The 12,482-nt window shown below is 44.4% G+C and overlaps 1 protein-coding gene across 2 annotated transcripts in view; it reads right to left on the bottom strand.

Annotated features, from left to right (window-relative positions):
- Positions 1–8,591: 8,591 nt before the first annotated feature.
- Positions 8,592–12,482, bottom strand: part of FGFR2 (fibroblast growth factor receptor 2) — a 63,698-nt gene continuing 59,807 nt past the window's right edge. For both annotated transcript variants that reach the window (XM_032952317.2, XM_032952319.2), the window contains exons 15-16: positions 12,067–12,172; positions 8,592–11,254 (exon numbers count right to left, since the gene is read on the bottom strand). In XM_032952317.2, coding sequence (XP_032808208.1) covers positions 11,024–11,254; positions 12,067–12,172 — 337 coding nt within the window. In that variant the 3' untranslated portion in view covers positions 8,592–11,023. The remainder of the gene's footprint in view (positions 11,255–12,066; positions 12,173–12,482) is intronic.

The following is a 12,482-nucleotide window of genomic DNA, read 5'->3' as shown; positions in this document are numbered from 1 at the left end:
ACGAGATGTTATAAGACTCAATGGGGCTTCATGGTTAAACAAATTGAACTATTATTCGGGTTAGTAAGAGGCAATTGAAGGTGCAGTATCTCAAATGCCTGTAAAAGGTAACGGTGCAGCCCTGCAATTACTTTATAAAGCCACTGCTGATGAAAGGGCCTCCACTATCTGAAGCTATAGATAGCTTCTTTTGATGTAAATTTGGCCCACTCTTTAGTACGAGCTAAGCATCTTGAAGAGGTGGGAGTACCCACATTTTACCTCACCACACGTGACATGTAGATGGATTAACTGGTCTAATTATACTGCTGGGTGGACAGAGGCACGGCGAGTTTTTAAAATTAAAAAACCTTGCACCTTTGTTTCAACGGCCACGCCAGGAAAATGAACCGGCAACATCTGGCTTGAAAGTCCAGCGTGATAAGGGGCCGTCCATAAATGACGTCACGCGATTTTTGACGATTTTTGCCCCCCCCCCCCACCTCGTCACACGGCGTCACAGAAAGTCAGACCCCCTCAAATATGACGTCACAAAGCTCTGCCCCCCCCCCCCAACCATATTTCCATTTTGTTTCCCTTCTACGTGACTTTACCGAAAGAACCAAGAATATGCTTCATATCGCTTTAATCTATTGTCATTCTATTTACATTATGAGACCTCCTTTGCCAGTAGCAAGATATGGTAATAGGTTTTTACCCTTTTATCTGGCACCAAAACTGCGCCTTTATACAAGGGATCATGTTTGCAATAACCACAACACAAGCAGTCAAAGTGCAAACAAAAAGAGACAACTCTGATAATGATATGCATTATCAAGGACATTGCATATCATTATCAGTTGTATATTTTTGTTTGCACTTTGACTGTTTGTGTTGTGGTTATTTTAAACATGATCCCTTGTATAAAGGTGTCAGTTTTGGTGCCAGATAAAAGGGTAAAAACCTATTACTATTGTCATTATAGTGCGTATTTAATGTGGCGCTGCACTCTGATGTTGTAGGAGAAAACATGAAATATCTATTTAATTAAGTAGAACGTGTTGTCTATATTTAATTAAAGCATTTTGATGTGACGTCACATTTCTCACCCCCCCCCCCCTCGTCACACATCGTCACAAATGTCTGACCCCCCCCCCCCCTAGGTGGGTGACGTAATTTATGGACGGCCCCTAACCATTGTACCACAACATCATCCTCCATTTACTGTAGCTCAGTGATATAATCTTGCAGAACCCATCCTACGCCGCTGTCAGACAGGTTTACAAATGGAACATTCTTAATGACTTGACGGCAATTAAATAAATTGGAATGCATTTGGGAAACAAAGAGGCGCTTTAAAGTGTTGAACCAGCATATTAAAAACGCGTGGAATGGGCGTGGGAGATTATCTAGAACACGAGGAGATGCTTATTAAGGAAGGAAAGATGGGGTGGTGAAAATGCCAATTAGAGGGATTGATATTATTGTATCTTTCGGTAAAGTCACGTAGATAGGTTCAAAGAAAAAAACAAAAATAACCTATTTACGTGACTACCGAAAGACCCAAGAATATGAATTCCTGCAGGGTTTGATATAAGCTCTCAATTCCTGTACGCCGCCTGCTGTCCCTTATTTGAAACTACAATATAACATATTCTTGGTTCTTTCGGTAAAGTCACGTAGAAGGGAAACAATAAAAAAAACATGAATCCCTGCAGTCACGAAATCTTTAAATCAAAATTTACAATATAACACTTGACGTACAGCAGTACCGTACATCCTTTATTCAATCTCAGCTGTGTAATGCTAAAATGTAACAGTTAAGAATTGTATGTATAAACTACAACAACTGATCCTCATGGCGGTACCCCGAGGTACCAAATAACACAAAATGGTCGAGGCAATTAAATACTTTATTTCAGGGACACTATTTTTGTCCAGGGGTGTTACTTAACTCCGTGACTGTGGTACCAATCAATCCGAAATCGGTGGTGCCACTCCGCGATGTGAAAACGCAGCGAGGCCGATTGCGCCGAAACCCTGAACGCTCTGGGTACGCACCGTGGTGGTGGTGCATCGTGAGTACAGCTCGTCGAGATGAGTCGATAGCCGCATCGCCGACCATCAACAGACTAAAAATGACTGCATCACGGACATTATGCGAGAGCCGGTGTACTATGGTACCCCGGGGTACCGCTATAAGGTTCAACTAACCACCATTCATTGACATTGCCTATACGATGGTGATGAATGTGTGTAACTTGTGCCAATAGAGTATGTTTGTTATGATACAGTACTGTACAGAAATTTCACACTTTTTACACAATTACCGTTTGTGCATACAAGTGCTGCACATACATTTAAGACATGTACATATGCAGCACTTTCATTGGTCCACTGCTATATGAGGGCCTCCCCGTGTTGTGCGGGCCGTTGATGTTATTTGACCATACTTCCCCACGCTGGTCAGTGTGGGTTGAGTTAAGGCATGGAGCACAGATGGAGCCTAGTACAGGACAAACATGGATTTGATGCAATGCCCCCTGTTGCCTACGACAGTCGCTAATTGTATTTAAAACCAGCACGAACTTCATTTATAACCAAGTGAGATGTTAGAAAATATATCCGTGAATAGAATTTCAACTGATAATAGGTTTTTCCTCTTTTTTATGGAAACAAAACAGGTGTTAAGATGTTAAAACACCAAACTGAAACTTTTTACAATGAATCATGTCTGCATTAACAACAATGCTTGTGGTCAGAATGCAAAAAAAAACATACTCTGATAATATATGCATTGTCCTTGAAACTGATTGGTCCACACCAGAGACAGCTTTCTTTATTTTCAACTGTTTATATTAAAACCAATCAGTGACGCATAATTCGAAGCGCTCCCTATGTGATCGTAATGGCTTTCCCCCCACCCACAGTATTATTCACACGCAACAAATGCCGTGTAGGCTCTTGCACCAGACAATTGCTCAGATAAAATGTACAAATGATACATTTTTCAGAATACAATTTCACAGATATGATTCTGGGAAATGCAACTTGGCAGGCTGATACACTAGGAATGAAGAGCTCTTTTTTTATTTCAGAACCAGAGGTGGGAAGGTTGGCAGCCGTACTTCGAGCTATCATTTCACGGCTGTCATGTCTGTCACAAGTCTGAATTCATATGCATACACAATTTCTTACCTCCGTGCGTTTTTTTTTTCTTTCAAATTTGTTGTGGAAGATTGGCTTCGTATTTTGTATAAATGTTGCTTCCGGTGGAAGCTGCTGGTGGTCCAACCAGCAGGATCTCGTAATGGTTGCTGAGTGGAATGTGGATCGTGGTTATCAATCTCTGATGTTTCCCCCCCCATTATAAGAGATGAGTCTTCATGCAAGGCATACATCAGTCTGAGAACATCGCCTTTGAGCCATGATGCTCATGAATATAAAAAACCCACTTACATCCGTTTGTCAATTCACTCCTGGAGCCAGGTCTCCAGCAGTGAATTTCTTAAATTTCTATCTTCACTGTAATTTTTTTCTTTCATTTCCTGCTGGCTAACCGTCTTAGTTCCCTCCAATAATATATTTGCATTTTTTCGATGTGCATGTCCCTGTATTTGTGCAGAGGTTTTGCACATGAGGTCGCATGTAGAATATTTATCAATCCAAAAAGTGTTGTATTAAAAGGTCTGTGAATTAATTGAACAGCACATGGCAAGACCTAGGCAGAGCCAATTGGTTATGGAAGTATATGTGCAATAACTATATACAGTATATATCTGTACAAAATTTGAGCTCATAATTTGCACAAAAGTTGCATTCCAGCCAAACACCCACCACTGGTGGTTTCCCAGATGGTAACATGACAATTAACATGACAATTAACATGACAATGCAAAGCAATGTCATGTTAGTTGCCAGCTAGATGACACTAATTAGCCAAAAAAATATACAAACAATAAACTCACTCGAGTGCCTTCTGTGTGTAGTTCCACATTTCATATCTAATGCATGAAGGAGTATTGCTGGCATGTGCTCTTGTGCAAAACAAAGACATACAAAGGTCCCCCGTATAGCCCTAACAGACTGTTGGGGCAAGTGCTGTTAGTGAGCACCTATGAAGGCCAGAACGGCACGCGAGGGGGTGGGTGGCCATCCGCCTTTGTCTCCCTAGTTGCAATGTTTTTACACACCATACCAGGTACTCATTTGATGCTGAGTCAACCTAGGGGAGTCCCAGGACCAGTTTAGATAATCGTCACTGATGTTGGCCGTGATCGGGAATCGAACACGGGTCGTCAGGTTTGTAACACAACGCACTAACCGCTACACTACCGCTTCCCCTTGTGTACACACACACATGTGTGTTCCAGCGTACACACACATGTGTGTGTACGCTGGAACAGCTCCAGGTGTGGACGTTGGCGCCAAGACCCATACAGGTACATAAACTACTGTTATTCACCGTGCCTCGCATAACGAGTGACGATCTGGCATGCATGGCCAGGGCCCAGGCGGTTGGTAAGACATTGAGTCTGAGCATGGGCAAAATGGGGTTTGGGTTGGTGGATTGCCAGACCATGGGTGGATTGAGCATCAAGAACATTTTTAAGCGGCCAGTATCATATTATTATAAAGCACAGCACACTAGGTTGGCCGGGTGTATTTTAAACTGTGCATTAATGGCAAGAATCCAAGGCACTTCCAAACGGATTTATTTATGTGCTTCAAGCGGTGGTATGTATAAATATTCTGCTTTTTATTTAAGGGCTGAAAGGCATTAAAACCAAACTAACTGGAGTAAACCAAAACAAAATGCAGGAGCGTGCCCAGCATTACACAGATGTTTGCAAGGGACCTATAGAATAGCCGTTATGAAGTTACAGTGCGTTTCTTACAAACAGACCGGCCTTTGGAAGAGTCCGTTCAAACAAACATTAAAAAGCCAGCCACTTTGCAAAACGTTATCTTTTTTTTCACTTTATTTTTAGGCATAAACAATATACCACAAGCTATATCGCTCCCTGATCAATACTACTCGAAAATACGATTTTATTTTGATTGAAAATTGTATTATCATTTACAGCCCTTTGCCAATTAACTTGTCGACCCGACCTCACCAGTGAGCGTTATCCAGATTTTACTGTCACCAGCATCCAGAAAGTACTACATTCTGTACAGCAAAACAAATCATTTTGCTTAATTAATTTTTCATCGCAGTTGAATTGATTTTCACGGCTGCCTGCGCCTGCTTGGCAGTCAACGTAACTGTTAATTTTTTTCGAAATCCCCCTCAACAAAATGTATGGCCATTTCCTTACAACTTCTTAGAAATGCCGTAATAATGCTACTGCCGGTTTATGTGTTGTATCATATCTCACGGTACCACATCACTACATGAGCCACAGCTGGAGCGGGGAATTTTTAAATCAACAAATGAGCTCGTCACGTGGAATGAGATGGAACAATAAAGTACATCCTTAAAGTGATCATATTGACACATTAAAAGTGATTCAAATTAGTGGAAGCTAAAAAGCTGAACGGCCATATCAACCAAGGTTCCTTTACAAGTGAGCAAAACATGTTTTTTTTTGCTAAACTTTAATTACCCAGCAGCGTTTTGCCAAAAAAACAAATGCTTCATGGCAAAGTGAGGCAATTTTTGAAAGTGTGCATTTGGCAAGATACACATGCTCATCATGGTTGAGTGATTGTTGTGGCCGAAACGTCGTGATTTTTGTTGTTTTATTTTTTTACCTACGTGACTTTACCGAATAGAACCAAAGAGTATGATTGTGTATTTCCTGCAGTGCAGCTGTTCAGGGCTTGGGCAAGGTCAAGCCGGCCAGAGCCTGTACCCTAAGCCAGCCCACAGGCCAAGGGAGGCAGGCGAACCGGTGTGCGCTGCATGGCAATACTCTGTTAAGAAAAGTGGGGCAACTTCACAAGTGATGTTGCGTGCAGGATCGCGCAGCCGTTCATGCTCCCCATTGAGAAACCGCGGAAGACAGGTATAGGGCGCGCTCTAGTCAGTCTCGTGTGTGTAACCTCCGGGGCATAATTCTACACTGCTAATCTATTATTACATTATTTACGTGTTTTCAATTATAATTTCATACGTTCATTTCTTTGGATGAAACGTACATGTCTTTATTAAAGAGGGGAACGCCTTTGAGCTACGTGCAGGTCTCGTGAAAGGCGACACTGTGCTCTTTAATGGGGAAAAGTTGAATAATTGCACGCAAATTTCCATACCAATGTTGCCAATTTTGTGGGTACATAACGGCCTACTCTGACTGCTCCAGGCTGCCATGTCAGACAGGCATGGCCAGTGTCTGAATGGTCTAATATAGGTAACATTTAAACGCCATAAAAGTTGGCCCAAAACTTTATATTATTATTTTCCTAAAGCATTCCACATATGATTTATATAGCAGTTCCACCTTCGTCGGCCGCTTTTTGGTCTCAAGTAACCAGCTCCTATTCATGTTTGTCTTCAGTTAAAAAATAAAACATTTGTGTTCGTCACTTCGCGTGTGCGAGCTGCCCTCTGTGGTTCCCTCTCCTTCGTTCTGCTGCTTTGAAGTTGCTTCAAAAAGGCCACTTTTAACACTTGCCTCAACACACAGGCGTTTTACACCTCCACGATTAAATCTCGGGGTGGGAGCTGTGGCCCAGTGGATTAAGGCACTGCTAACAAACATTTAGGGAGAGGTGAACATTTGATTAGAACAGTGTGTTAAAAAGTACACGTACATGAGGAACTATAGAAATGTGTTAGAGTGGTGTAACGGCGGTGAGCGCATTTGCGCTAGGAACCTGCCGACCAGATTTCGATTTCCGGGCGAGAGCTAAATTAGTGAGGAATGATATCGGAACCAGTCCTGGGTGCCGCCTCTTCACAAACTCGAACTACTGACCAGTGTGGTGAAGCATGATCGCACAATTCCCATGACTGACATGACGTGGGGAGGCCTTCATCCAGCAGTGGATTGACAAAGGGCTGTAAAGTATATATCATCTCATAGTATAATGGAGCAAGTGTGAGTGTGTCTGTTAATCTATGATTGAGGTGCATTATTATATTGGTAGCAAATTTCCTGTACTTTTTTATTGCCCTGATACATACGTACTCAAAGCTTGTATATATATTGTTTGGCATTTGAATGAAGGAATGAAAACAAATCATGTTAGTTTCACAACTATGGGGCATGAACACTTTTAAGCCTCTTGGGATTAGAAAGATTCCAGCCTCCCCTTGGGCTATGAGGCTCATTTGCTTAAGGCCAGATCATCATAAAGGTTCCAGATTTGAACAGACATCACAAGCTAAGCAGAGCTGAGCCTGATTATTATCGCTTGGGAGACTACCTGGAACATCCTGATTTTGTAGGCATGAGGCTCGGGGTTGCGAGGTGGTCAGGAGATGGCATTTCAATCCATAGGCTCAGTTCACACATTGCATGTATTTGGTACGTCTTGTGGTTTGAATCTATCCGTGCGCAGATTTGCGTTTTATTTACTCGTATGCGTGGGTTTATTTTTCCTTCTGAATACTATGGTTCCCTCCCACATGAAGCTGCTCATCAATGGAGTTGGCCAACTGTCTCAATGCAGGGCCCTTTTGAAAAATGGTCTTGAGACTCAATGAGAATTCCCTGGGTAAATAATAATATCATTTGTTTATGCAAACACTGCAGCAGCAGCAGGATGTAGCATGTCACCTTCTCTGTTTACATGATCTGCACGTTTCGGTGACATTACAGAGGCTGTTGAGGAACAAAAAAAACAAAAAACACTATTGAGAGGTCATGGGGTGGAGGAAAGAATGGATATCAGATTCAGGAAATCTGTGACTGGCTTTGGAGGGAGGGGGAGGGGGATGAGGGAGTGTTGGTAAAGGCATCTCTTTAAATACTTCCTCCGCATACATTCCAGCATCGGCCAATATTAACAAGCCCTGCGTCGTGGCAAAATAAACACAAAAAATGCTATGGCCCTCGCGATAAAAGGGGTTATTGTTTTATAAAAACAAGCCACACTTCCCGCTTGAAAAAAAAATCTGCTTTCAAGAACAGCATGCGCGAGCAGTGGTGTCCTCGCAGCTGGGGAAGGGCGACTGTACGATCAACGCAGCGGAGAAACACGTGCACCGCGGTGGCTTTTTGGGGTACAAGCGAGCCGAACCAACGTTGGTGTTCGCGGCATCGACGTACTATGGCAGAAGCTGGAGGATTTCCAAAAACAGCTTCTGTGATGCGACGTCCCCACGGATACTCGCTAGAGAGGATGAAAGCAGAGCCACGAGTGGGCCGGCAAAGTGAAGATGTCAGATTGCGTTAGACGGGTGGGATTCCAACACTGAGTGGGTGTGAAGCTCATTTCAGAGAACGTAATACCCGCCAAGCCGATGCAATCGTCACCCACCGCTACGTGCAGAAAAGTTAATTTTAAGCAAAGTTCGCATCCTCAAGATGCTGCTTTTCTAATGCTTTGTCATCTAGTCGGTGATGCCGATGTGGTGAATGTGGCAGGGAGCTCTGTTCGCACGCACATTTGTTGCGGAAACATTCGGTGTGTCCTTAAACAACAACAAACAGACGCGCGCACAATTGTTATTTATAACATTTTATTAAAAACTATCAATAAATTAGATGTCAGGCCAGTGGCGGGTTGTGCTCAAATGTTTTGGGGGTGTTCGGCATTTGACGCAGGGTTAGAGGGAATGTCTGGGGGCCTGGAAGCATGCCATCATGCCATCCTCTCATCCCCAATCCTCATTAATCTTAATCATAACCACCATCATCATCATCACGACTATCGTTATCAACAATATCTTCAGCATAATTTTCCATCATCACTCATTATGTCCAATCATCAGTCATCATTAACCACCGTTGGCCTTCACCGTCGCTGTCACCATGTGTCTTTAGGGGAGGCGGTGCAAAGATGAGCTGAGTGGGGTTACAACGGTTATGGGTGGGGCTAGAACGGTTATGGGCGGGGCTACAGCGGTTATGGGTGGGGCTAGAACGATTGTGGGTGGGGCTAGAACGGTTTTGGGCGGGGCCTCCACCCAAGGCTGCCAATCTATTGGCTGCCGCGCACCGGTTCTCGTGGGGCGAGGGGGGGGGGCACCAGTGCCTCCCAGGCTTGCTTACTTTAGACATCAATTGACACATCGAGTGAGATATTGGGAATGCACACACACAGAGAGAGAGCTGTGCACTTTGAAATCTAGATTTAAAACTCACTTCGTTAGAACCGCTTTTTGTGTTTCCGTTTTGTTGTCCTTCCGCACCTGGCCGACTGGCACGGTTGGCTACGTGCGGTGTGAAAGAAGTTCAACAAACGTACATACAGATCATACCTGAACCTCCCTGCGAAAGATGATGAGTCGTGGGCGCAGGGCGCGCGACTGGAGATTTGTCTGAACACTACAATCCCTATTGAGGAGCCGCCACGGTCTTAGGCACAATCTTATATGACATTTAACTTGCTTTTGTTTTTACGACGCATGCGAAATGCTTGGAATGTACATACACAATAAGTATAAACATTAGTAAAAGAAAACAATACTGTTAGTGTCGATTCTTAATATTTTTTTTTCAATGTTTATATAAAACCGTACAGCAAAGTGTAGCTTTTCAGGTTTTGTCTATAGACAATGGCATATATTAAACTTTGTTTTCCTTCTTCAGAAAGTCCCCTGATGTTTTTTTTTTTATGAATAAAGGAGAGAATAAGTGTTACTGGCTAAACAACCGTTTTTCTATCGTTTATCTTTCTGAGCTGCCAGACCAGTCTGATGCATTACAGCACTGCGTACATTCTTATCTGTTGTTGTACTCCTGAAAACAAAAAACAAAAAAACAGAAATGGCTTTCAGGCCCTCTGTATTAAAATAATCTATATATATTTTTTATTAATATACATGCTAAAATGCACCTGTAATTACTGTTTAGTACAAAATTACTATTATTACAGTATTATCAATATTATTAATATTATAAAATATACATATAACTATTTATACATTTACATGAAAGGCGATTCCTCTTCGTACCATGTAGACCGCATTTAAAAAAAAAATCCGCTATCCCCAGCTTCAAAATGTGCTGTACCAACAGTTTTCAGTAGGTTACACACAAACATCTTTTTCGGACGGGAGAAAAAAATTCCCAATGTGTGAGGAAAGACGGTCCCAAAGCAGGTGTCATTGTATTCACGGTCCATCATCATTGCCTCCAAGGTCTCACGGGTATTGTTCTCTTGTCCTAGTGGGCACGGACAGCCCACGCTCAAGTGTGAAGGGGTTGACTTTTGACGCCCATCTGCAATGTCTTTAACCCGAGACGTTGACTGGGTTTCGTTATTTTTTTCCTCGAGCAAAGTTCATTCAAGTCCAAGTCGCGACCGTTTCGAGCAGTAGGAGGCATCTTCAAATGGCGCCAATGTCTTCACAACATAACTTAAAAAGAAGTGGCACTCCCACAGTCCTCGTGCATGATTGCTTACCAAAAAAAAACAATACACCAGCATATATCACCATCTGCAGTAGCAGCAAAAATAATTCATAGGCTTAAAGAAAGGTACGTATTACGTATTAACGTTTAAGCTTCAAGGTAGCATTACTCAATTATACGAAAGTATGTTGGAAAGTTGTCAAACGCGCAGAATTTAGAAGATCTAAATCCAAATTTACACGAGACGTAAGGAGCGTGGTTTAAGTTTATAAAATTCGGATGAAACGTTCAACCGAGGGTAAATCACCATCATCGGTTAGAAAGAACAGTTAAGCTTACAGCTGCTGGACACAATTCATCTGGACCGGATCAGCGTGGGTGAGACACAGGGCCTACACAGGGGCAACGTGGCACATGGTCCACAGGGTCCTCGTGAACATACCAGCCCCAGTGGGGCCGTTTTGGGCCCATGTTGGTGCACGTGGGCACCCAGGGCAAACGAGGTCGCACGACCAAACCGAACCCAGGCAGCACTGCCAGCGCACTCCCCCCCCCCCGCCCCGCCCCGCCTGACGGAGTTACGTCCGCTGGGGCGGCTGGCGCGGCGGGTTTGGCTCGGCGAGCGGCAGCTCCTGAGTGAAGCCCTCCTCGGGCTGCGCCGGTTTCGGGGGTGGAAGCGGAGGGCCGATGAGCACGGGCGGAACGGACTCGTGGCCGAACACCGAGTCGTCCCCGGAGGAGCACGTGCTGTTGGAGTCCGCGAAGCTGGGGGAGTACTGCTCCAGTGGGGCACACAGGTCCAGGTACTCCTGTCACGAGGTGGCAGGCGAGACAACGCGATGTTTTAGCGGCGTCCACATGGGCGACGTCTCTCGCGCCCATTGTTTACCTGAGCCCCAACTAACTCCTGAGATACTCATCCGTGTACTTGTCATAATTGTGACCCGACAATCACAACTCTCTGTTCTGCAGCCTCTCCAAATGCCTCATCTCCAAGCTGCGGATGATCGCGAAATGGCCGCTGCCTGACATCTCACCCGTGCCCGTAAACGGGACCACGTCACTCCGATACTCCGATCGCTACACCGGCACCTGATCTAACCAATTTTAAGATCGCGGTGACCATCCACAAGATTCTCCATGGATTCGCCCCCGTCAACCTGTCCACATTATGTGTCAACACTCTACGACCCAGCACGCACTTTCCAATCCAGCAAAACCAATATTTTTTATCGAAGCCCCCAGTCAACCATCGCGCATTGAGAGGCCCCTCGTTCTCCTCTGCTGCCCGTGGGCCCTGTTCAAAGTGCAGACTCAACGCTTTCGTTTTGTTTTCTCTGCCTATGACTGCCAATAAAAAATAAAAGTGCCCACTGTTTCTGGACAGCATCTTGAGATGCGGTGAAATTTAGACACTGTCATCATCAGCCATGATCAATCCCCCTGTTGTAAGTGGTTGATAATGGTAGCTTCTACATTTCAATTGTGTTGTGGCTTACAAGGCACTGTAGCCTGGCCCAATCTCTTAATCTTTATTCAATGTGAACCGCGGGCGGTGCTGTCACTGCAACAGCATTGTGTGACTGCATCTCGCCGCACATAATTGCGTAATCCCAAGTACCTCCTGCGAGCTGAGTGTGAGGATCCTGTCCATGCTCTCCACCAGCTGCTTGAAGGTGGGCCTCTGCGATGGGGAGGCTGCCCAGCACATCTGCATGATCATATACCTGCAGCAGACACGCACGCACACCGCACGCTTAAGCTCGTGTCATGGCGCACAATCGAGCTCCCTGTAGATGAACGGGCAAATATTCCCCCTGCACTGAGATTATAATCAGTTGTCACGGCGATTTCAACCAGATCCGAGGATTTGGCCACATGTTACGTGTTGTATTATTGCATTGTGTTGCATACAAAGACAAAGACCCCCCCGTATAGCCTTAACAGACTGTAGGGGCAAGTGCTGTTAGTGAGCACCTATGAAGGCCGCAACGGTGGGGGTGGGTGGCCAGCACCATGTTCGACCGCCTTTGTCTC

Source organism: Petromyzon marinus, chromosome 11 (assembly GCF_048934315.1).
Source record: "Petromyzon marinus isolate PM22_M1 ecotype Great Lakes invasive population chromosome 11, UKy_Petmar_22M1.pri1.0, whole genome shotgun sequence".
In the NCBI taxonomy this organism is placed as follows: domain Eukaryota; kingdom Metazoa; phylum Chordata; class Hyperoartia; order Petromyzontiformes; family Petromyzontidae; genus Petromyzon; species Petromyzon marinus.
This window is presented reverse-complemented; position numbering and strand designations above follow the sequence as displayed.